At 36.4% G+C, this 25,618-nt stretch overlaps 1 protein-coding gene across 6 annotated transcripts in view; it reads right to left on the reverse strand.

The window, feature by feature from the left end:
- The window catches only part of TMEM196 (transmembrane protein 196), a 143,409-nt gene that overhangs the window by 73,351 nt on the left and 44,440 nt on the right, over positions 1 to 25,618 (reverse strand). The window contains exon 1 of one of the 6 annotated variants that reach the window (XR_009735814.1): positions 10,271 to 11,713. The exons of 2 other annotated variants lie outside the window; for them this stretch is intronic. Coding sequence is in view for 3 of the 4 variants with exons in the window: in XM_061413663.1 (XP_061269647.1) it covers positions 10,271 to 10,435 (165 nt within the window). In the remaining variant the exon portion in view is untranslated. Of the gene's footprint in view, positions 1 to 10,270; positions 11,714 to 25,618 lie in introns of those variants that run through there. 3 more of the 6 variants (XM_061413663.1, XM_061413662.1, XM_061413664.1) reach the window with 3 other exon arrangements.

A 25,618-nucleotide genomic window follows, 5' to 3' on the forward strand; every position in this document is an offset into this window, starting at 1 on the left:
TCATCTCCACTGCACAAGTATGAGCACCTGCATGGGTGCGCACGTGCACACACACACACACACACACACACACATATTCTTTCTTCAAGTGATTTAGGTTTCTATCTTGCTCCTGTAACTGATTTCACTTTCTGATCTTAAGTCACTAAATCCTAAATCCTTTAGGTTCTTATACCTTAGGTGAAGAAACTCACCTGCTAATGTAAGTGGATAACAAAAGCAGGTGGAATTCTTAGGCAACATAGAATACTGTAAATATAAACTCCTACTGCCATTATTATGTCATCATTATTATCATTAATTATTTTAATTCCCCAGAGTTATCCATGTAGGAAATTGGCAGAAAAAAGTCATGAAAGAACTAAAAATTCCAATAATCCAGCAAAAATAATGAGAAAATCAAGAACACATCTGTATTTGGTAGAACAAACAAAAAACACACCTCTTTATCCCAATATTGACCTAGATAATATTCCTGTGATCCTGGAATAAGCACACTAAATCACAACTGTTACTATGCCTAAAAGTAGGTATGACAAGTACATGTTTTCTAAGACCGGATATATGACCTAAATGTTACTTAGTTTTGACTCCAAGGTCAATTTCATCACCAGTCTTACAATAAACCTCCCCTTTAGGAATGTGTAAAAACAGAATGTCTGTAATACACAAGAGAAGCCACATACAAAAAATGAATTTTCCAGAAATATAGCAAAAGCATGTGGTCATTATTGTGGGACAGTCACAGTTACTGAATACCTAACGTTTATCAAGCCCTTTATATAAATACTACATTTAATTTTTAGAAAACTCCATGAAATAGTTAGTAGGATTGCTATTTTATGGATGAGTTAGCTGACTGCTCAGTGAGATAATTTAACTCATTCAAACTTAAACAACTAGAAACTGCTAGAGCTAGAATTTGACCCCAAGTCTCAATACTTCCAAAACATGTTTTCATTTATTTGTATCATGCCAATACTACCAATGTGTTGGACAAGACTCTTGAGACTCCCTTGGACTGCAAGGAGATCCAACCAGTCCATTCTAAAGGAGATCAGCCCTGGGTGTTCTTTGGAAGGACTGATGCTAAAGCTGAAACTCCAGTACTTTGGCCACCTCATGCGAAGAGCTGACTCATTGGAAAAGACTCTGATGCTGGGAGGGATTGGGGGCAAGAGGAGAAGGGGACGACAGAAGATGAAATGGCTGGATGGCATCACTGACTCGATGGACGTGAGTTTGGGTGAACTCCGGGAGTTGGTGATGGACAGGGAGGCCTGGCGTGCTGCAATTCATGGGGTCGCAAAGAGTCGGACACGACTGAGTGACTGAACTGAACTGAACTGAATACTACCAATTATACAAATGAACTCTTGTACATCAGGCAGTTGTAAGAATAATTGAGCATAAGGAACTTATGATATTACAAATCTACCATCAACAATAGGAAAGCCAGTTGAAGTTGGAGTTCGGTTTGTGATGTAAGATTTTCACTTCTCTCGAGTCTCAAAGGGGCTTTCCGGGTGATGCTAGTGGTAAAGAACCAGCCTGCCAATGCAGGTAGATAAGAGATGTGGATTCAATCCCTGGGTCTGGAAGATTCCCTAGAGAAGGAAATGGCAATCTACTCCAGTATTCTTGCCTGGAAAATTCCATGGACAGAGGAGCCTGGTGAGCAACAGTCCATGGGGTTGCAAAGAGTCAGACACAACTGAGTGACTAACACACACACACACATCTCAAGATTTCTCTCAAGTCTTTCTTTTGATCCCACGTACACATGTGGGAACAAAGGGCTGGTGTTTCACCTTGAAATTGAGCAGCAATACATTGGCCTCAAGCCCATCAAATTCTAAAAAGCAGAACTTAAAAAGTTTAGCTGGGAATTAAGAGCAGACTAGTCTTGCGATTCTTTCAGGACCCTTTTGAAGCTGGCCACATCCTATTCAGGTGAGGTAGAGCTTCATTTACCAGTTTTTCTTTGAACATATCTTTGCTCTAACAAGTTTGGTCTCCTCAATCCCTGCCCCTCCCCCGCCCCGCCCCCCACCAAACTCTCCATTTTGCTGTCCCTTCCATGACTTGACACATGTTAATAACTGTGCTTAGCATATCATCTTCTTCCCTCTGCCCACTGGAAATCTGCCTCATCTGCAAGGCCTGGGTAAAGTTCTTCCTCCACGAGGATGGATATCCTTGATTATTGATACCTCTCCCTTTGAATGTATTTAAACAAATATGTCATTTTGTGTCTTCCTGATTGGGCTTATAATATTTAATGATTATTTGAGATGCATTATTTAGCTTTTTTTTTTAAGGCTAAGATTTATGGGTAGGAACAATTTAATCTAGTATCTCACACTGTTTTGAAAACATGGGAGCTTGCACAGTTGATCAGGTGGCTTTCTCAGTCTCTTCTGGAAAACAAACAGTGATCAGGACTTGGCCTTTATGCCATCCTGCCTGGCTCACAGATTGAGAGTTGGGAGCAAATAATGAGGTCAGGCCTCAGTGAATGACTTTTTCATTTCATGAAAATTTCCCATGTTTCACACAAAGAAATTTTCTCTATTGATTATGAAATAAGACTGCCCTGGCTTTAAATACTAACTCAGCTGATTAAATAATGGTGTACCATCCTAGTTAAGCTCTTTTTCCTACATAAATTTTACAAAACAAAACATTGTTCATGAAGTTGTTAATATTAGAAATAAAATGTATATGAAAGCATATGTACCATAGTTAACTATTAATAAATCATGCTTAGTATTATTTCTGCAGGACAAGTAGCTCAAGGCTCCCTGTCCTCCATGGTACTATGCTTAACCACTGATTTTATTTCTGCCTTATTTTTTCCCAGTATTTAATAACAGATCATGAACTCATGGAAGTTTCAATTGCTTCTTGAGTTGCATTACTGCTAAAAATCATGGTCACTAATTAACATGAGAGTTAGTTATGCTTTAAAAGCTATTTGGGTAGTTCAGACAAAACCATACAAATTTCCAAGTTATTGAGTATCTTTGTCAGACGTGTTAATTTTCACTTTTATTCTGACTTTATAACAATAACATTATTTTACATATGTGTTTTGAGGACTTCATGGTACAAAAGTAGTTATCATATCCTCCCTGTTTGACATGCCTGATTTAGATAACTGTCTAATTTATCTGATTATCAAATATCTTTATCATAGAGCTTCCACTACCCTCTCCACCTCCAACAGAAAAACAGACAGAGACAAGTGTCTTACAATGGCAGCAGTTCCCCCATTCAGTTTTAAGCTGAATATCTACATGACTTTTCCAAATATATTTTGGTATATTTTTGTAGTTGCTAATGTATAATGTTGCTAATAATATAATGTATAATGTATATAATGTAAGTCAAAAATTAACTAGATGCTATACATGAACATGTGGGGTCTGTAGCTAAGTTGGTAAAGAATCTGCCTGTTATGTAGGAGACCCAGGTTCAATCCCTGAGACAGGAAGATCCCCTGGAGAAGGAAATGGCAACCCACTCCAGTATTCTTGCCTGGAAAGTCCTGTGGACAAGAGGAGCCTAGAGGGCTACAGTCCATGGGGTCACAAGAGTCAGACACAACTTAGTGACTAAACCAACCAACCAACAATACATGGAAAGAAAAACAAAAGCAAAAATGATGAGTCAAACTAGAGCTGGTTAAGGATGTTGGAGACATGTTGAGAACCAGTGTATCACTAGCAGGTTATAGGTCCTGGTTGTCATGGAGCTGAATAGGGCAGTAGAAGGAGCAGCTAATGTTCACTGTGCACTTACTTCTGGCCAGGCTCAGTACTGACAGCTTTATAAGCATTGCCTTAGCTTCACAACAACTTCACAGTAACCCATATAATAGGTACAATTATTTCTCTCCCTGACTTGGTGAAGAAGCATAAGTTATCCAGGGCCACAGTAATATAGAGTGAGATGTATGAATCCCATCTACCATTTACTATGAGTACAGTATACATATAGATTAGATCTGCATTCATGAGAAGGATCGCAAGGCTTTATACATCACAGAGCAAAGTAATAGCATAACTTTTTTTTCCCTCTTTCTCTTTTTCTGCTAGAAAGATGCTCAATGAGTCTTTCTATACTATTACCTAATTATTCTTCCATTGTCCATGTACTTCAACATGGACATCTATCTGCAGAGTGGTGCTCTGTGTTCAGTCATGTCCAACTCTTTGCAACCCTATGGACTATAGCTCGCCAGGCTCCTCTGTCCATGGAATTTCCCAGGCAAGAATACTGGAGTGGGTTGCCATTTCCTTCTCCAGGGGATCTTCCCAATTCAGGGATTTAACACACCTCTCCTGTGTCTCCTGCCTTGGCAGACAGATTCTTTACCACTGAGCCACCCGGGAAGCATCTTCAGTGTAACCACCTTGTATGTAATTTGACGAAATTACATTAGGAAAATAAAGTTAAATATTTTGAAGAACTCTGGGATTGGTTATTTAGGTATAGAAATGCCATTTGAATGAACAGAATTATATATAAATATATATAGTACAGTAGGTTGAATTTTTGTTCACTTCATAAATGAATGACCCAGCATTGTTTGAACAGAGAATGGTTGGAGTTTTCCCCCTTTGGTGTGTGTGAATCTATTCTAGTTTTTACTGAATTTTAAAGACAGGCATTTCAGTTTGGATGGCTGGGTTATATCTCCCATCTACTAATATAATTAAGTATGATCTGAGGGCTGAGTGAATATTCAGGAAGGTTAAATTGCTTAGCTATATTCAAAGCACATAATGTATGACCTGGCTAACAATTAAGTCAATATAGAGATCTAACTTGAACATTTTATGCAAAAATATCCAAATTAAAGATATGATTTTGTCTGATGATGTTTGTATGAAGCACACTGTCAACAAATAGGTGATTGATGCCATTATTATCATTTTTTCCCTAATATGTCTATGGCAAATTCTTCAAGACCACTTTTACCCTTGAATAAGGGCCAAAATCCTGAAACAGAATTTGTCATGTGTTCTGGATAGAAATTTCAATGCATGTCACTTACATATGGGTGAAATATTGACTAAAACAAAAAAAAAAACCTATTGTCAGATAATGACAAAATTCACTGATTTCCTCCCATCATGTCATTATCAATCAACACTAGAAATAGGCATTTTACTTCTTTTTTGGACAGAGTATGTTTCCTTGAATAATAACTACATATTCCAACTGTTAAGACTCTTGAGAGTCCCTTGGACTGCAAGGAGGGCCAACCAGTCCATTCTGAAGGAGATCAGCCCTGGGATTTCTTTGGAAGGAATGATGCTAAAGCTGAAACTCCAGTACTTTGGCCACCTCATGCGAAGAGTTGACTCACTGGAAAAGACTCTGATGCTGGGAGGGATTGGGGGCAGGAGCAGAAGGGGACGACAGAGGATGAGATGGCTGGATGGCATCACTGACTCGATGGACGTGAGTCTGGGTGAACTCCGGGAGTTGGTGATGGACAGGGAGGCCTGGCATGCTGCAATTCATGGGGTCGCAAAGAGTCGGACACAATTGAGCAACTGAACTGAACTGAACTGAACTTATCTAATTGCCACTTATTTAACTGCCCTGATTCCAGTAAATAACAAGTAGCACTTGAGAATAAGAGTATGACTCAGATAAAGAAAATATTCTTTACCTGGGCTCTAGATAGCCATGAAGGGGCTTTATTATATCCAGAAACTTGATATAAAAATTAGTCTATATGTTCAAACAATAATATGTATGTATGGAGAAATATCTGTGAGGTTATACACTAAATTTATAATGTTGGCTAATTTTGATGATGTGGTAGGGAAGAGAACTTCAGTTTTGATTTTTTTAACCCTTTGCAACAGGAATTATAAATTACTTACATAATTAAAATTCATTTAAAAATTGGATATAAATGTACAGTTGTGGTCTTTTCTGAGGATAGGGCACTGTTTTCATCTCATGATAAATAATATGAGTCCTTTATGTTATATATTTTAACTTTGGAAAAAATGATGCATTATCTAGCATTTGTAAATCTGAAGTAACTGTTTGAGGGGTTTCTTTCACTTTGTCTTGTTTTTCCTTAAACGAACTGAATAGACTTAAATATTAGAAATAACATTTTGGAGCAAGTATCATTTATATACAGCACTTCATTTCTTTTGCTTTGGTATGGATTAGGATGTACAGTAGGTGAATTTCAACACAGTCTTACAGTTGGCTGAGTTGTTGCCATGGTGAATCAGGAATCCACAATCAGAAATCCACATACTGAGTATATGACTTGACTAGGCTATAAATTTCATTAAAATATCAGATTTTTGAAGCAGATAAAGTTATGGTGTACAAATTAAGAATGCTCCAGAAGCAATAAAAATCATTCAAACTTTATGATTTTGTTAAGAAAATTGTGAATATTTTAAAAGATTATTTTACATGTGGGGTAAAGGAGCTTAAGGAAAGTTCTTTTAATACATCTATAGAATGAATATCAGATATAGATGGATGGAATTTACCATGGTATGTATAAAATAAAACTCTATCAGATGTTTTTCTGGAGACCACCATTTGAATCTTTAGATTTCAAAGTGCCAATTTAGAGCAACAAAATAAAATTTCCTTGGATCTCTGTACCACTGAATACAATCCACTCACATTATAGATGGTGTACTGGAGACTGAGAAAAATGACGATCCTACAGCCGCTTGGAGACACAGTCCTGTCTAACTCCCTGCCAATGTATCTTACACATCGATTATATTTCACATGCCTATGTCTTCTCCAAAGCAGTTTACTCAATGGTTCATTTATTGTTATCTAGTAGTGTTATTTCATGTTTTCAATGAGGTATCTATATAAACTACTACAAAGAATCAAGAAGAGGCCAAAATCTTATAAGGCATTTATAGCTTTCTTTTGCTATGAAATTATAGTTAAAATTTTTTTTCCTTCTAATTGCCCACATCTTTTAGACTGGTCCCAGGTCCCATAACAACCATTTACCTTACTATGAAATAGTGACTGGAAATAACCTGTATAAACATCCATCTTATGGATTTTAAGCCCTTTTTCTTCATACTGTTTTATTTTTAAGCCACTTAAAATTTTGGTCCAGTAATTTTCCAATAATCCAAAAATATTCAACAATAATTTAAGTCCAAATAATCAAAATAGTTGCCTAAATTCTTAGTGCATTTGACCTAGATAAAAACTTATGATGTTGAGGTCCATATATAATAAGCAATCCCTCCATAGTAGTTTTTATTTCCATTGGCTTCTAAAATTGAAAGCAAAATCTGGTAATAATGATATTTATGTATTGAAAAAAACTTCATGGCACCAATCAAAATACACTCTGATTATGGATTATGACCTGGAAAGTTAATTATTATACAATCCCATCTAGTGTTTATAAATAACATAAGATTTTTAATTTATAATACCAGAGAGATGAGTAGTTATCAGTCTAGTGTTCTGCTGCATATTCCTGGGGTCTCTTTGGAAATTAAGAATTGTTATTATTATTATTTTATTAAAACTATGAGGAAATAATCTGAGACTGGCACACAGCCTCTCATGGTCTGGTCCCTACCATTCTTTCCATCCTTATCTCTCCCTCACACACCTAAGCCTCAGAAAAACATAAGAGCTTATTATTCCTGAAACACAACCCAACCTGTCTGTTTTTTTGTTTTCAACCTTGCCGCCTAGAAAGTTTTCTTTCTCAGGCATTCACTGCCATTCTATGCACCCAATACTAGCCATGTGCATTTATTCAGTGCGTACTACATAGCATACATTTTACTAAGAACATGATTTTATTTGTGCCGTCTAACAACCCTACTTGACAGAGTATGAGGAAACTTTGGCTAGTCAACCAGATAGTAAATGGCTAGAGGCTGACCTGGAAGCTACTCCCAAGCAGACTCCAGATTTCATACTATGATACATTCCTTCTAAGTTTCAATAAACTTTAAAGATCAAGAGAAAAATAATACTTATCTCAAGGATATTTCTTCTCTCCCCTGTATCTGTAACTCCCTGAAGTCAAACTCTAATTTCTCACCACTGGTAAAGGAAGTGACATATCTATCCATCTTACTTCCACAGCTCGGCATTCTGATTCATCTTAATAGTCTTTGTGTTAAATAGTAAAATGCTTTGCATGTGGTAAGCCCTCTATAAATATTGGTCACATGAATTCATCATTGCCAGAATTGTGATAATCCAAACTGTATTACAAATGACCTCTGAAAAATTATCTTAAAAATCAAGTTAGCAAGACTATAATTTGGTAAACAATGGTCAAATTTAGACATTTGTTTCTTTGCCAATTTGATTTATTGAGTTTATAAAAGTTATCAACTCTTTTGGCACTCAAATTTCAAATCGGTTCATTCAATCACATGGATTTATTTTTTACTGAATCAGAAAACAGAATTTGAACCTATTATTTCAGAATCATAGGTGAATTTGTTTACTCTAAGAAGCAAAATGTTTAAAAAGGAAATAATTATTTATAATAATGCCTGTGCTTTATTATTTTGCTTTTCACTGAGCTGCTTCAAAATTTTCATTTTTTTTGTACATACACGTCAACTCACCTAGATAATTAGTAAATAGCTGAGAAAGAGAGAAAAAAAAACATTTTAAAATAATTTTTCTTACATGACACGAAGCAAATGCAACCACCTTTTTATTCATGAAGGTAAACTGGATACTTCAATGCTATTTTGAGACAACCTACATTCACTTACTCAATTTTCTGAACTACAGAGGGAAATTAATTTGAAGAGTATTTAAGCGTTCTTCCTCATAAGCCACCAAAAGATCACATTTTCTTTCGCTTGATTTAAATGTTGACATTACATTTCATTTTGAATACTGGTAGAGGTTTTCAAGTTAATTTATGTTTAATCATAATAATGCTAACTACAACTCTCAAAATAATCACTACTACATATAAGATGTAAAATAACTAGCTTTAAGATTTGCCTTTTATTTAGTCTTTCATACTTATATTTAAAATAATACAGCAAAAGGTAATTATTTATGGTTGCTGGGACTTACTGAATTTAGAACAAGGATACTTAGAAGAATCCAATGTTAGAACTGAATACCATTTTTCTTTTAATTTCTGCAATTTAAAAACATTCTCACTTAGAAAAGTTAAATTATAAAAACTAATTTTCTAAAGCATAATTATGCCAGTTTTAAGAATGCTAGAACTTCACTTAAAAATAAATTGCTTCAGAATTACTCTTGAACTCATAAATTATCATTTTTTCCCTCAGACACCTAAAGCACAAATAACTAAGCCATGATTGTTAATTATACTAATTATCAGTGACAGAATAACATCTTATTAAATTATCTTAGAAAATAGAATCAAGCTAAAGATCCAGAAGGATATGGATAGAAGAGCTATATAACTTAAAGGAGAAGAAAAACTGATTTTCACAAGTAGGTTCGCACTAGGAATAGTGCTGAGTTATTTTATTGATCCTGGGTGGAAGGAATGGGTCTCTAAGGTTTTCCTGGAGATTCATCCACAGTAAATAAACTAGAAGCTGGCTGGGTCTGCCCTCTGACCTAATGAAAATTATGACATTTTCTCTGAGCATTAGGTACTCTTTAAGCTGAGTTATTCTTGAGTTAGAATGTTGCTACATATCATTTGTTGTTTACCTTATTCCCTAGAACTTAGGAAAGAGTTTTAAAAACGGAAAATTAAGAGCAGTGTTTTCTGGGATGAAATCCTCCTTTCATACTCACATCATATTTCTCTTTGTGACATCTGTGTTGTCTTTAGTGTACTTTGGGCACTGTTACCGAGAAATAAATGCATAACTCTATCCTTGCTTGTTGCTGGTGTAAGAAAATGATGTAACACTTTCATTTTGATTTTCCTTGTAAAAGTATGGAGGCTGAGCCTGCCCTTGACAGGTGTGACCCCCACCCCCGCCACCCCAATCAGCCCCACTGGGCAACCTTTTGCAGATTCACCCAGTGGAAACTGCCCTCCCCCAACTTTAAACAAAGCCATTTAATTTGGTATCAAGTCAAGGTAAGGGAAAAAAAATACTACTAATTAAAGGAAAACATACAGAGGCATAGCCTGCGACATGAACCTACATGCAAGCCAGAGGAGATTCATGATTTTCAACCCCAGGGAGGGAGTGACTAACGCGCGCACACTGACCATCACCGTAAAGAGGTAAAGAGAGAGTGAAATGGCTCAACGTACACACACCCCGCTCCATACCGGGGACGAGTCTCCAAGCTGCGGCTTGTGCTCTCGGAGGGCCAGGCTGAAGCTGACCGCCCCCACTGCCACGCTGGACGCCCCCAGCCCTATCTCCAGCACGGAGAGCACCAGGAGGCTCCCAATAATCTGGCCGCTGGTGCACATCCTTCTTCGGTCATCATTCCTTCCAGGTCAGAGAGGGAAGCCGACCATCCACCTTCTTCCTTCCACTCTCCTCCTTATCCCCTCTGCCCGCTACCAGACCCCAAAACTTTTCTTTCTTCACCAGAGAAGCATTATCCACAAGGACTGGATTTCCAGAACCGGAGACCCTCTTCCCTGACTGGGTCAGAAGCAGAGTTGCTCCACCCCTGGCACGTTCAGACAGGGATCATAGAAGGATTTTCCCAGTCGGTGGTCGGAGTCCAGGAGAGGAGAGCACACTGGTAGAAAGGGCTTTCAATAAGGAGCCAGAAGCCTGGGGGAGCCAGGGAGCTGGGAGCTCTGCTCCGGAGTCGAGGCGCTGTCCAGAGTTCTGCCGCGTCCCAAGTCTCCGCAGGGAAATCCCGTTCTCTCCTCTGCTTCCGGGACCCTTTCAGGCTCCCTTTTCTTTCCCCGCAAGTACAGGAGCTTTGCTTCCCCAGATCCTAAGCGGGACCGCTCAAAGCATCTCTCACCCTCTCGCTCGGTCTCCTTTCCTTTGTTTTCGTGGTAACACGAAGTGCTTCTACGAGTCCCTCGGTCCCCAGGCTGAGAGGATGATATTCAGCACCACGCTCCTCACAGTTGCTGTGTCGCCAGAAAAAGCGACCTTGTCTGATGGCCTTTTTCTGTCTGGGTTTGTTCTTCCTCGTCGTCGTCCTCTTCCTCTCCCCCTCTCTGGATCTGATTCTCTCTCATTGCAGTGACCTCATTGGGATTTAAGAGGCTGATGGAGGAGGGAAAAGCTTGATGTATTTGTGGGTGCAGGACCAATACTCTTGAATGACCCTTGCTCGGCCCCACTTGGGGACCCTTACCACAGAGATCCAAGCGATACCTTCCTTCGCACTCTCCCACCAACCCCCACCACCTCCATCCTTGTTTGCTCCTTCCTGGGCTTCTGTCCAGATGGGAGGGGAGGTGATGCCTGCGTCAACACGGGGCTCATTCTGTGTGAAACTTTCTTTTTCGTGTACACGGGGTGATGTGGGAGCGCAGTGAGTGAAGAATGGCAGAGAGAGCACAGGGGATGGAGAAGGTACAGACTCCGAAATTCAACAGGACTCCAAAGGACCTTCAGGGAGGAACTCCCCTCTCAAGAAGAGTTACTCTCCAGCATGTTTTAAGGAGCTGCCATGACCTGTCATCCTCCCTGTTGAACGTGGGGAAGATGCAGTTGACTGGGCCACACTTCTCCAGGGAAGTGTCTGTGGTTCCTCCTCAGCTGGCAGACCCTAGCTCTCTCTGAGCACGTTCTGGGTTGCATCACCAGACCACACGCCTGGGACCAGGCGTTCTCACTCAAATTCAAGAGATGTGTACATTTAAGTACTAAATAGAAACAACATTGCTTTAAAAAAAAAAATCTGCCTCATTGCACACTTTATGACAGTTTGCACTCATCAGAATCCTTAGAGCAAGGGCCAGCCATGGTTCAGGTATTTTGGGGTTGTAATCCGATGCACATGGGACTCTAGAAGTCTGGGAATCACTGAGTCTGGGCTCAGTTTCACGTCCCTGATTTGATTTCATGAAAAATCCCAAGGTGTTCCATCAGGAAGATGCAGAGTGGGGATTGGGGGTGATAAGTGTTTGTGGGTCATCTTTCTCAAAAACTGGTTTCTGGGGAACTTGGAAATGGAGTGAAGGAAAACAGAAGAAAAGAGGACTTAGAACACACTGCACAAGATCAGGGAATCTCTGAATGCATGTAGACTAGAGCAGTAGTTACTGCTGATTAGAAGTTTTTTCCTTTTTTTTTGTTAAACCCCAGTGCTGAGAACACTAAAGTTGAGTGATATACAATCTATACAAAAAGTGCCAGTTCTACATTTCTTAAATTTCAGAACTTGTTTCATTGATTACATTCAACTGTACAGTATAATTTACTTTCCTTATGATATATTTATATTTCATATTTTTTAAAAACTGGAATCTTCTTCCCTTAAAAAAAGCAAGGAAGGAAGAATTATACAGTATTAGAAACTTAATAAGTCTTAAAGAGTCTTCAGTTATTGTGGTATTTGGAAAAGAACTCAAGCATTTATTTTCAATAATTGGTGAATTTATTTTCCATTTCTTAAAACAGTCCACTAACAATCATTCATATAGTTTTTTATTTTAGTGAAGAATAGTTGATTTTATTTAAATCTTATAAAAGTCATTTAATGACCCAATTCATATGTAGAAATAATGGAACATCGAGGTTCTCTTAGTTTTTGTGTATCTTTAGTCATTGCTTTCCTTTTTTCCTTCTTCCCCATCAAAAAGAGAAATTTATAGTCATTGCTAAAATAGATTGGTTAATGCAGCCATATAAAAAGAAGTGTAACTTACAGGAAGGGAAATTAATTCTTAGAGGTAGTGTTAACAATGGGTGAATTTCCCAGAGAGAAAGGAAGGGATGTTATGTATTATGATTGAATTTTCATCTTTGAATGTAATAGGTAGAAATGTGTTTTCTTATAACCCCAAAGCCTAATCATATGTTTGAATATATTTTCATTTTTTGAAAGTCAAATATACATATATAATATCATTTATATATAGAATCTTTTTTAAAAAAGGGGTACAAATGAACTTATCTACAAAACAGAAGTACAGTCACAGATGTAGAAAACAAACATGCTTATCAGTAGGTAAGAGGGAAGAGGGATAAACTGGAAGATTGGGATTGACATATACATACTACTCTATATAATATAGATAACTAATAAGGATCTACTGTATAGCACAGGGAACTCGACTCAGTACTCTGTAATGGCCAATATGGGGAAACAATCTAAAAAAAAGTGGATATATGTATAGCTGATTCTCTTTGCTGTATACCTGACACAACTGTAAATCAACTATATTCCAATAAAAAAAGAAATAAATTAAATCCACCCTCACTTATATATGACTAACAAAATCCACCCCAAAATGGAAATATTTATAGAAATAAAATAAAAACAATCACCACCACAAATTACTGTTTTATATTTAAAAACATGAAGATCAATGTTATTAGAACTTTAAAAAAAATCTTATATTACTTATTCTGGAAGACAAAATATATTTTGCATGCCCTTTTAAATGTTGGAAAGATCCCCGCCTCCAAGTAAATGCAGGACCGTTACATTTTGCTCTTATTTGTGGAAATCATAGCAAAAAATAGGTTCAGTTGGCATCCTCTCTCAAAATTATTTATTAGGGAAAGAATTATAGGAAAAACAATAAATCTAGAGAAAAACAAGCAGACAAAAAATACATTGGTATCCTAACACCAGTAGCTCTACAATTAGAGGTTTTAATTTTTCTTATTCTATGGTACACCAAAAAAGCTATTCATAAGATCCATTGATACATATATGAAAGAAAGTGAAAGTGAAGTCGCTCAGTCCTGTCCGACTCTTTGTAACCCAATGGACTGTAGCCTACCAGGTTGCTCCATCCATGGGATTTTCCAGACAAGAATACTGGAGTGGGTTGCCATTTCCTTCTCCAGATCTCCCCAACCCAAGGATTGAACCTGGGTCTCCTGCATTGTAGGCAGATGCTTTACCGTCTGAGCCACCAGAGAAGTCTACATATATAATATAGTATAGAAACATATATAGTTCATTCAATACTTATGCTTCCTCAATAGGAACAATAGTACAAAAACTCTCAAGTTTGCCACCTGCTGGCTCATATAGGACACAATGAATATGAATTCGTAGGGCAACTCAAAATAATTCTTATTAAATTTACTAGCTAATCAGAAAAAAATCCTCCATAATTGCTTTCTTTAAGGACCTAAGCTCTGCCAAAAAGTATTTAAGTGTTCTGAGATCTTCACATACCCATTTACCCAAATTAGATTTATCTGTCAGTTCAGTTGCTCAGTCGTGTCTGACTCTTTGTGACCCCATGGACTGCAGTACTCCAGGCCTCCCTGTCCATCACCAACTCCCAGAGTTCACTCAAACTCATGTACTTTGAGTCGGTGATGCCATCCAACCATCTCATCCTCTGTCGTCCCCTTCTCCTCATGTCTTCAATCTTTCCCAGCATCAGGGTCTTTTCCAATGAGTCAGTTCTTCGCATCAGGTAGCCAAAGAATTGGAGTTTCAGTTTCAGCATCAGTCCTTGCAATGAATATTCAGGACTGATTTCCTCTAGGGTGGACTGGTTGGATCTCCTTGCTGTCAAAGGGATTCTCAAATGTCTTCTCCAACACCACAGCTCAAAAGCATCAATTATTTAGCGCTCAGCTTTCTTTATAGTCCAACTCACATCCATACATGTCTACTGGAAAAGCCATACCTTTGACTAGATGGACCTTTGTTGGCAAAGTAATGTCTCTGTTTTTTAATAAGCTGTCTAGGTTTATAAATAAGTTAGATTTATAGAATTGTTTTATTAAATTATAGTTAACATACAACATTATATTAGATTCAGGTAGACTACATAGTGACTTGACATTTATCTACATTATGAATTGACTACCACAAGTCTAGTAATCATCTTTCACCATACAAAGTTATTATAATATTATTGACTATATTCCCTGTGCCATATATAGAAATTTTAGTACATGGATAAAAGAAAATCCAGGAGCTGGGAAATAAATTCCACCTGTCTTAATATGGTCAAGTTAAGTTGCTGAAATAATCAATTTAGTCTTAATACAAGGTTAGTAAATGAAAAGGTCAAAATTTAAACTGATTAATTTTGAAAATTGGGTTAAAGTGTTCAAGCTATCATAAATTTTTTAGTTTTGTGATCTAAAGTCACAAAAGTTACAAGATCTTTGATCTAAAGATTAAAGATTAAAAACTATAGTTTGTACTACTGTGATCTTAGACCTGTACTGAATGACCAAAGCAGTACAGACGATTAAGAAAAAAAAAAAATCACAAAATTATTACAAACCATTTAGCAGTTCTTAAAGTGCTACAAGTCTATATAATATTTCCATACTCTAGTCAGTGTGGCTAAAAATAATGGTACCTAAGACTTAGTTAGGATTTTATAGAGTAATTCTGCTGTAAAAGGGGAAAAAATGTTGAGGATTTTTTCCCTTATTTAAATCTCAAGAAGAAGAGATAATTAAACCTAAATTTATCTTCTGTCTTTTGTCTTCTAGTGGTAATATCTACTAGTAACATCAGTGTTTATGAAAATTAGAGAAATTATAGTACTTAGCATTGTATTTATCACAATTTTCCATTTATGTCTGAAATATCTTTTGATTATTTTTTTTTATCTTTTGATTATAATGACTTTTAAGCATGTACAAAACCTCAATTGTGTATTTTATACTGATACCTACTTTTTAATAAAGAATGTGAGTATTTATACTCCTAACCTGTATGGAGTAATTGGTCCTGGATTTACTCTCCTACCACATACATTTAAATAAATAGTGCACGAGAGACAGTGCAGAAGTGTAATCCCTGTGAGAAGACAAGCAAGGTGAGAAGACAAGCAAGGTTTTCTCTTGTGGTCTTTTTGACTATAGACATCTAACAAGCTGTTTCACAAGAAGAGTATAAAGCAGAGCATAGTTATCTTTTTTTTTTTAACTTTACAATATTGTATTGGTTTTGCCATATATCAACATGAATCCATCACAGGTATACACGTGTTCCCCATCCTGAACCCTCCTCCCTCCTCCCTCCCTGTACCATCCCTCTGGGTCTGCAAAAATCCTTAACAAAATTCTAGCAATCAGAATCCAACAACACAGTAATCTTAACAGAATTCATGGGACAAACAGCAGAGTTCTTGGAGGCTGATGTCGCCAGTATTTTCAGGACAGAGTACTAGAGAAGAGGATCTTTCATAAAGAGATCCATAAATCTCCATATGGTTTCCTTGTGTCTTTGTTAAATCTAAGCCACAAAATCATGGAGTGCAATGCACAAGGTTAGAAATGAAATTTCATTTCCAGTGAACTGAAATCTGAAGCTTACGTGATCCTGGGAAATTTTTCACTTTCATAATAACCAATGAGAGTGCTTACTGAATACTCAGCCTTTGGTGGAGATAACACGAAGAGCACATATATGAAGTGGAGCTAAATATGCCTGTAGTAAAGGCATAGTTTATTCTATATAAAAAAGGATTTTTTATAATCCTTTTTATATAATTCTATATAAAAAATATACTCTATTTCAGACCTAAAAATGCTTTAAAACGAGCTTTTAAAGTATCAGTCTGTTTTATAAGTAACAAACTCTAACACATCTTAAAGAAAATGACAAAACCTATCTCTCAACAATGTAATGCTCACAGTCTCTACTATCCAATTAATACCTGAAATATGAAAAACCAGGAAAATGTGATCCCTAACTAGGATTTCAGAGATAATGGACTTTATTAACACTTAAATATTTCTATTGTAAATATTAGAAATATGTTCAAAGGTGAAGAGAAAAAAATTAATGTAATAAAGATATAAATTGAATTTGTAACAAAGAACAAAATATAATTTCTATAGATGAAAAAACTATATATATAAAATGAAAGATAGTACATCTGAAATTATTAGGTTAGACACTGAAGAAGAAAGTTAGTGAACATTAAGCCATAACAATAGAAATTAAAATTACAGAGAAAATCACAACACAAACTAAATCACAGAAGAAAAAAAGACTGAAAAAAATTAACAGATTCAGTGACCTGCAGAAAAATTCAAAAAGTGTTATATGGACATAATATAAGTTGTAGAAGAATAGGTATGCAAAAATAAATTTAAGTAAAAATGACCAATTATTTTCTAGATTTGATGAAAACTACAAACACATATATCCAAGAGGCTCAATAAACTGTAAATAGAATAAATACAACAAGGCATACCACAATCAAATTTCTGGAAAACAGTGGTAAGAATTAAAAATTAAAAGCAGCCAGAGAAAAAAGGATGCACTATATATAGAGAAAAAGAGGCAAGGATGCCAGACTTCTCATCTAAAGTTCTTCAATCCAGATGACAAGTGAATGATAATTTAAAGTACTGAAACTTAAAAACAATAAAAAACCTATTAATCTAGAATTATATTCCCAGCAAAAATACCATAAAAAGTGAAAGAGAAACAGATTTTCAGACCAACAAAAACTGAGACAATTTGCTTAATAAATTTACCCAGTGAAGACATGAGATCTTCACTTTAAGAAGTATTAAAAGAAATATTCTTCAAACAGAATTAAAATATATTAGAAGGAAACTCAGACCTACACAGACAAATGCTGAGCATCATAATGCAACACAGAAAAGTATCCATGAACAGTATTTTTTCTCAGTTTTAGTCTCAAATAGAGTAAGAAATATGTACTGAAAACAGAGCTGCCATGCAAGAAACAGAATCTGCAGTTCCAGCACAGCCAAAAAAAATTAACAGTTGAAACAAAGGATATAATGTTTACAGAAAAAAAATCACAGAATCTAGAATCTTTACAAATTAATATTCTTATCCTAGATACGATAAAAACATTATCCAAAATATGAAGGACCCCCAAATAAATTTCCTTCTCTCAACAGAGAGAGGAAAAAACAAGTCAGACCAGAAAATAAAGCAGATGTTGAAACTAACAGATAAGGATTTTAAGACAGTACTTACAATTATCTGCAATGAACTAAAAGAAAACATTTTCAACCAATGAATATTTCAGTAGAGAAATGGGAAATCTTAGCAAAGGTAATATAAATTTAAATAAGGAAATTCTAGAAGTAAAAACTACAATATTTGAAATAAAACTGGAAGGACTAAGCTCAATGGACATGACATAGAAGAGTAAGTTAGTTTGAATAAGGATAAATAAATATTAATAATTTTAGTAAATAATGTAGTAATAATTATTGTAATTATAGTGATTAATAATTACAGTATTTGATACAATATAGTAGTAATTATAGTAAATAATATAATACTTAGAGCAAATAATGATAATTATATAAATAATACATTACAGTAAGTAAGACTTGCCTGGTAACTCAGCCAGTAAAGAATCTGCCTGCAATGTGGGAGACCTGGGTTGGGAAGATCCCCTGGAAAAGGAAATGGCTACCCACTCCAGTATTCTTGCCTGGAGAATTCCATGGACAGAGGAGGCTGACAGGCTACAGTTCATGGAGTCATGGAGTGTCAGACACAACTGAGCAACTTTCATTTTCATAAATAATAGAAACTTAAAAATAAATGGTGGTGCAGGACCTTGCTAAATGATAGCAAATGGTCAAAAACATGTAAAACTGGACTAGAAGAAGAAGGGGTAAGAGGATTGAACAGAAAAGTCTTTCAAAATACACTGGCTAAAATTTTACAAAGTTATGAGAGGGAGAAAATCACATATTTGAGATGCTAAATCAATATGCAGAGAAAACGTAAAAACGTTAACAACAAAGCACAACAAGGCAAAGTCAAATAGCTGAAATCCAAAGATAAAGAGCATTTCTTAAAAGCAATACGAGAAAAAAGTCATATGTATCAGAATCAGGAACAGACATAATAAAAGAATAGAGTTACATTAACAAATAGACTGTGGTAGTTAGCTTCTGACAATGTCTCACAATGATTTCTGCCTAGTAGCATTCCAATGCTTGTATACTCCACTCCCCTTGAATGTATACTCCCCTTCCCTAGACCTAGTGACTTACTTCTAACGAATAGAATTTGATAAAATGATGGGATGGCACCTCTGTGACTAGGTTATAAGAGACTCTGACTACCACCTGATGATAATCTCTATTGCCTTCTCTGAGTATATATTTTTAAGAAAACATACTGATACGTTGGGAGGCTCACAAGACAAGGAATTGAGGGCAGCCTCAGAGCAATGGTCAATGAGGAATTAACACTTTCAGTCCAACAACAGGAGGAGGGAATGAACCCTGCCAACAAAGTGAGTGATCCTGGAAGCTGATCCTTGACCACGTAAATCTTGAGAGACTGCATACCTAGCCAATACCATGACTACAAGAGAGGAACCACCAGGATACATACACATTTCTAATTTCCAGAACTGTGAGATAATAAGGTTGTTTCAAGCCATTGAGTTTTGGCATTATTTTGTTTTTACAGAGCAACAGACTAATACAAAGGTATAACAATCATAAAAGTAAAAACTCCCAAGAGACTGCCAAATCATGTAAGACAAACTGATGGAATTTAAAAGATAAATGGAAAATTCTACCACATTTGGAGATTTTAAATACCCAGTTGATAGAACAATTTGAGGAAAAACTCAGCAAATACGTAGAAGAAATAAACAAAACTATCACTTAACTGTCGTAATCAATAAACCAGGGATAATAATATCTGCTGAGATTTGTTCTACCATATAAAGAACCAGCTGCTTCACTATTGAAGTTCAATGAAATGCAATTCTCCACAAACTTTGCTGCCAGAAACAGTTTTCACACCTATTTCTGATTTCTGTTACTCTTAAACAACTTCTGAGTGTTCAGATATCTAATAATCATTTTGTTATGCATTCATTAACTGAGCAACTATTTACATAATGATTTCAGAGACAAACTGATGAGACCGAGCTATTAGGTTACATTAACAAATACAAAACGTAGGCTAGGGCTTTCCTGGTGGTTCAGTGGTACAGAATCCACCTGCCAATGCAGGAGACTCCTTGGTCCAGGAAGATCGCACGTGCCACCAAGCAACTAAGCCAATGGGCCACAACTATTGAGCCTGCTCGAGACACTGGGAACTCCACCTGAGCACACGTGCTGCAGCTACTGGAGCCTGTGAGCCTTGAGCCTGTGCTCTATAACAACATAAGCCAGCAGCACGGAGAAGCCTGCACACTGCAACTGGAGGGTAGCCCCAGTTCACTGTAACTAGAGACAAGCCCGTGCAGCAATGAAGACCCAACACAGCCAAAAATAAAAATAAAATAAAATAATTATTTTTTTAAATAGGCTAGCACAGAATGATAGATTTGATAGGGCCATAAGAATCCCTCTTGTTAGATTACATCCTATATTTAAATCCTTTCTACCACATTTCTGACCTCTTCTTAATTTTCCTGGTGACTAGGAACACACTGCATTAAAAAGTCTAAGTATTTTTTTTTTTATTTATATTTTTGTGAATTCCATCCATGGCACTCAGTTCTATCTTTTGGAAAACAGAGAACATGTAAAACCTATTTTTGTTATCACAGGTATTCAAATAGTTTACAATTTTCATGCCTTGTGAAAATTTGTTCAACATTTACAAGAGAAATTTCTAAGTTCCTTAAAGATCATAGAAAGTGGTCCAGATCATTGATACTGAGTCCTTTATTAAATTGATTTTATTTGGAGGATAGTTGCTTTATAATGTTGTGTGAGTGTCTGCTTTACAGCAACATGAATTAGATCTCAGTATTCATATGTCCCCTCCCCTTTGAGCCTCCCTCCTCCTCCATCTATCCCACCCATGTGGGTCATCACAGAGCACCGAGCTGAGCTCCCTATGCTATACAGCGGCGTCCCACTAGCTATCTTATTTTAAACATGGCAGTGTATAATACATACGGCAAAGCTTCTCTCTCGATGCATCGCTGCCTCCTTCCCCCACTGTGTCTACAAGTCCGTTCTCTACCTATACTAGTGAGTCTTAACTTGTCCCTGTTTCTCTAGAGTAAAAACACTTATATCTATGTTAAAAAAGAAAAGAAAAGAAAAAACACAGGTGTGTTATAAGGGCTAAGTACTGGAGGATAATTATCTCTGTGATTCTGTATTTTTGTAAATGTGCCCTACAATGATTGTGGCCACTTTCTGGCTGCATTCTAAATGACCAATTCATACTTAATTTTCAATCAATGAAAATCCCAGAATATTTTTCCTGTAGACTCTCCTGTTTCCCTAATCTTACACTTGTACAGTTGATTTTTTTAACCTAAGGACAGGTTGATTTGTTTATCACTATCTAATTTCATCCTGTTTGCTCCAGTCCTTTGTTCTTCCCTGTAGAGATCATTTTGAATCCTCTGTCATCCCATGCGCTAGCTATTCCTTCCAGTACTATGTATGTCATATCCCCAAGCAATGGGCCTATTCTGGCCTCATTTTTCTTGTTCTGAACATTCCTAAAGATGTTATTTTTATTGTCTTTGGCATTTTTAACAAGGCTCTGCTCATTTGTGTCTCTTGCTTCTGCTTCTGTATTTCCAGATTCCTGTCACTCGATTTATCATCATGTATATGATCCTTCTTTTAGCTTTTTGCATTTCCCTCAAAATACATGCCTATCTGAGTAGTTCCTGGGCAGACACAAGACTTAATAGTTTTTAATCTTTTTATTTTCCCCTAAATGAGGAATTTATAGTTATAATCACAATGTTGGTTTTAAGAGAATCCTGTCCAGTTTAGCTATCTTACAACTAGAGTATCTGACCAGTGCCTCATCTTATGTGTTCTAGCAATTTGGGTATATATTTTACTATATCAATGCTTGTTTGCTGTATTTTGAGTTGATACTAACTTGTAAATGTACTGAACAAATAATAAATACCTGTTTAACAAATATGTGATAACTTAAAGAACTGATGAAGAACTGAGAAAAAATGTTATTTTTCCAAGACTATCCACTTCAACTTCTTCAACTACTTATAGTTAGTTGTAAAAAAATAATCTGATCATCATGGTGACTGCTGGCTCTCCTTGCTTCCTTAACTGATTCATTTAGGATAAAATAAAATAATTTCTTGGGGAAAAAAGTGAAACATTTATGATAAAATCTTCATTTTCACATATAAATACCCATTTCAAATAGAAAAGAAAACAACCTGATTAAAAAGATCACAGTGTATGAACAGGCACTTTTCACACTAAAATGAAATACCACAAATGGCTAGTTACCATCTTTACAAATGTTCAGCCTCAGTAGCAAACAAAATGTGCAACTGGTCATTAATTCTCCTATTAGACTGGCAAAAATTTATTTTAAAGTAGTAATTAATGTTACTGGGGTAAAGTTAAATGGTTAGTCTCATAAATAATATGGAGATATAAATGGATACAATATTTTGAAAAGACATTTAATAATACATATTAAGTACTGGAAATGCTTATAAACTTGACCTCAGTGATAACCTTTGCATTTTTACCCTAATAAAAAACTCATTGATGATCAAAAAGATTTACACATAAAAATGTTAACAACAGTGTTACTGTAGAAAAAAGATAAAATTAGCTTAATCTTTAAACTAAAAACTAACAATGAAATAAAGAATCATAAAATTATAAGAATAATTCATAGTGATTAAGATCATATATTAAAATCATATATTATCTATTAGTTATTAATATGATTTGAAGTATACTTTAAAATCATATAAGTAAACAAACCTAATTTTCCTTAAAAATATGAATATAAAGAACACTATAAGGAATTACACAATAATTTTATTAGTTCAGTTCAGTTGCTCAGTCATGTCCAACACTTTGTGACCCCATGGACTGCAGCAGGCCAGGCCTCCCTGTCCATCACCAACTCCTGGAGTTTACTTAAACTCATGTCCATTGAGTTGGTGATGCCATCCAGCCATCTCATCCTCTGTTGTCCCCTTCTTCTCCTGCCTTCAATCTTTTCGAGCATTAGGGTCTTTTCAAATGAGTCAGCTCTTCGCATCAGATGGCCGAAGTACGGCAGTTTCAGCTTCAGTATCAGTCCTTCCAATGAATATTCAAGACTGATTTCCTTTAGGATGGACTGGTTGGATATCCTTGCAGTTCAAGGGACTCTCAAGAGTCTTTTCCAACACCACAGTTCAAAGGCATCAATTCTTTGGTGCTCAGCTTACTTGATAGTCCAACTCTCACATCCATACATGACTACTGGAAAAACCATAGCTTTGACTAGATGGACCTTTGTTGGAAAAGTAATGTCTCTGCTTTTTTTTTTATTAGTTTTATTAATTTTATTACTACTCTAATGTTTTAGATGTTATGCTTTTCTCCTTAAGCTTTCTGTACTTTTCAGTTTTGGAACAAAAACTTGCATTAATTTTTAATCAGGAAAGCTATCAGATCAGATCAGATCAGTCGCTCAGTTGTGTCCGACTCTTTGCGACCCCATGAATCGCAGCACGCCAGGCCTCCCTGTCCATCACCAACTCCCGGAGTTCACTGACACTCACGTCCATCGAGTCAGCAATGCCATCCAGCCATCTCATCCTCTGTCGTCCCCTTCTCCTCCTGCCCCCAATCCCTCCCAGCATCAGAGTCTTTTCCAATGAGTCAACTCTTCGCATGAGGTGGCCAAAGTACTGGAGTTTCAGCTTTAGCATCATTCCTTCCAAAGAAATCCCAGGGCTGATCTCCTTCAGAATGGACTGGTTGGATCTCCTTGCAGTCCAAGGGACTCTCAAGAGTCTTTTCCAACACCACAGTTCAAAAGCATCAATTCTTTGGTGCTCAGCCTTCTTCACAGTCCAACTCTCACATCCATACATGACCACAGGAAAAACCATAGCCTTGACTAGATGAACCTTTGTTGGTAAAGTAATGTCTCTGCTTCAGGAAAGCTATACAAATAAGAAATAGGAACTAAAGAGCACAGGAGCCTGTGGTCACTTAACATTGGTAAGAAAATGCATGTGAATCTCAAAACCTCCAGAGGACATCGGTTTATGAAACTTTCACTTAGAAATTTAAGTTAATAATGATAATGTTTGGAAACTGAAGTCATGTTAAAAATTCCCAGCTTATGAAGCCAGGGGAATGAATTACAAATTTTAAAAAGATCTTTTTTTTTTTTTTAATCAGAAATTTTAAAGCTTGACAAAATGTATTCTTCAACCCTTAAGGGATTATAAGGAAAAATGGAAAATCCAATAATATGGCAGAGTTTATTCCTCCATTGATAGACTTTAACTGTAGTAGATTATAGCTGCAGGGGTTGAATAAGCATAAAGTTTCTGAGGTTGCAAAGGAAACTTTCTTCTCAGTCAACACTATATTTCTCAGCAAAGATGTCAATTATTGGAGTAAACAAGGAAACACTGAAAGTTCTATTCATTTTTCAGGCCATTTAGACCTGAATAAAATTAATATTTTATTTCCTGTATCTTCATTAAGAAAATCTTGAGGAATAAAAGTAGCCTTTACATTTCCTTGCTAACTTAGGAATGGTTCTTAGTTCAGAACTCTGTACATAGCCAACAGTAACTAAACATTTGAGTTTTACTGATTGGTGAGATAGTCACACTGGCATTGTCTATAACAAAAGAAAGTTTAAAGAAGTAGGTCAAACTTTAATTTGAGGGCCTTGAATTAGAAATATATTGCTGCTGCTGCTGCTGCTAAGTCGCTTCAGTCGTGTCCGACTCTGTGCGACCCCATAGACGGCAGCCCACCAGGCTCCCCCGTCCCTGGGATTCTCCAGGCAAGAACACTGGAGCGGGTTGCCATTTCCTTCTCCAATGCATAAAAGTGAAAAGTGAAACTGAAGTCGCTCAGTAGTGTCCGACTCTTAGCGACCCCATGGACTGCAGCCTACCAGGCTTCTCCGTCCATGGGATTTTCCAGGCAAGAGTACTGGAGTGGGGTGCCATTCCGTTTGATTAATTTTTATTCTGAATTTTTCTAATTAGTTTACCATCACCCACACCCACACCCGATTTTGACTTGGGGTTCTATGTATGGGCTCAGATTCCGGAAACATTTTCTGAGCAAAAGGACAGAGTAGTACTTACTGGTCCATGAGTTACTAGTTAAAGATGAACAATAGCTGATATTTATGGAGTGCTCACCATGTACCAGGCACTATTTTAGCCACTGAGGGTATTCCATAAATAATACAGAAACATCAACCCTAAAACAGTTACATTCTGTTGGGATTTAACCAACCAAATCAACACATAATTATATAATTTCCGATAGTGAAAAATAAATTTAATTTCATATAAATTAAGTCAAGTTATGGGAATGAAATGATAAATGGGTAGTTTAGATAGTCTTCACAAGGCCACACATGATCAGAGATATAAAGTGAGCATGTGAACTCAAGAAAGAACTGGAGAAAAAGTATAATAGACAAAGGGGAGAAAGGAGCATTAAGCATTAGAACAGATAACACCTAGTGAGTTAGAGGGGAAAGTGGCTGGAAACGAAGTTGAAGAGATAGCCAGGGACTAGATTATTTAAACCTTCCTGGCTGTGGTAATATTTTGCAT

This window comes from Bos javanicus, chromosome 4, assembly GCF_032452875.1.
Source record: "Bos javanicus breed banteng chromosome 4, ARS-OSU_banteng_1.0, whole genome shotgun sequence".
Classification (NCBI taxonomy): Eukaryota; Metazoa; Chordata; class Mammalia; order Artiodactyla; family Bovidae; genus Bos; species Bos javanicus.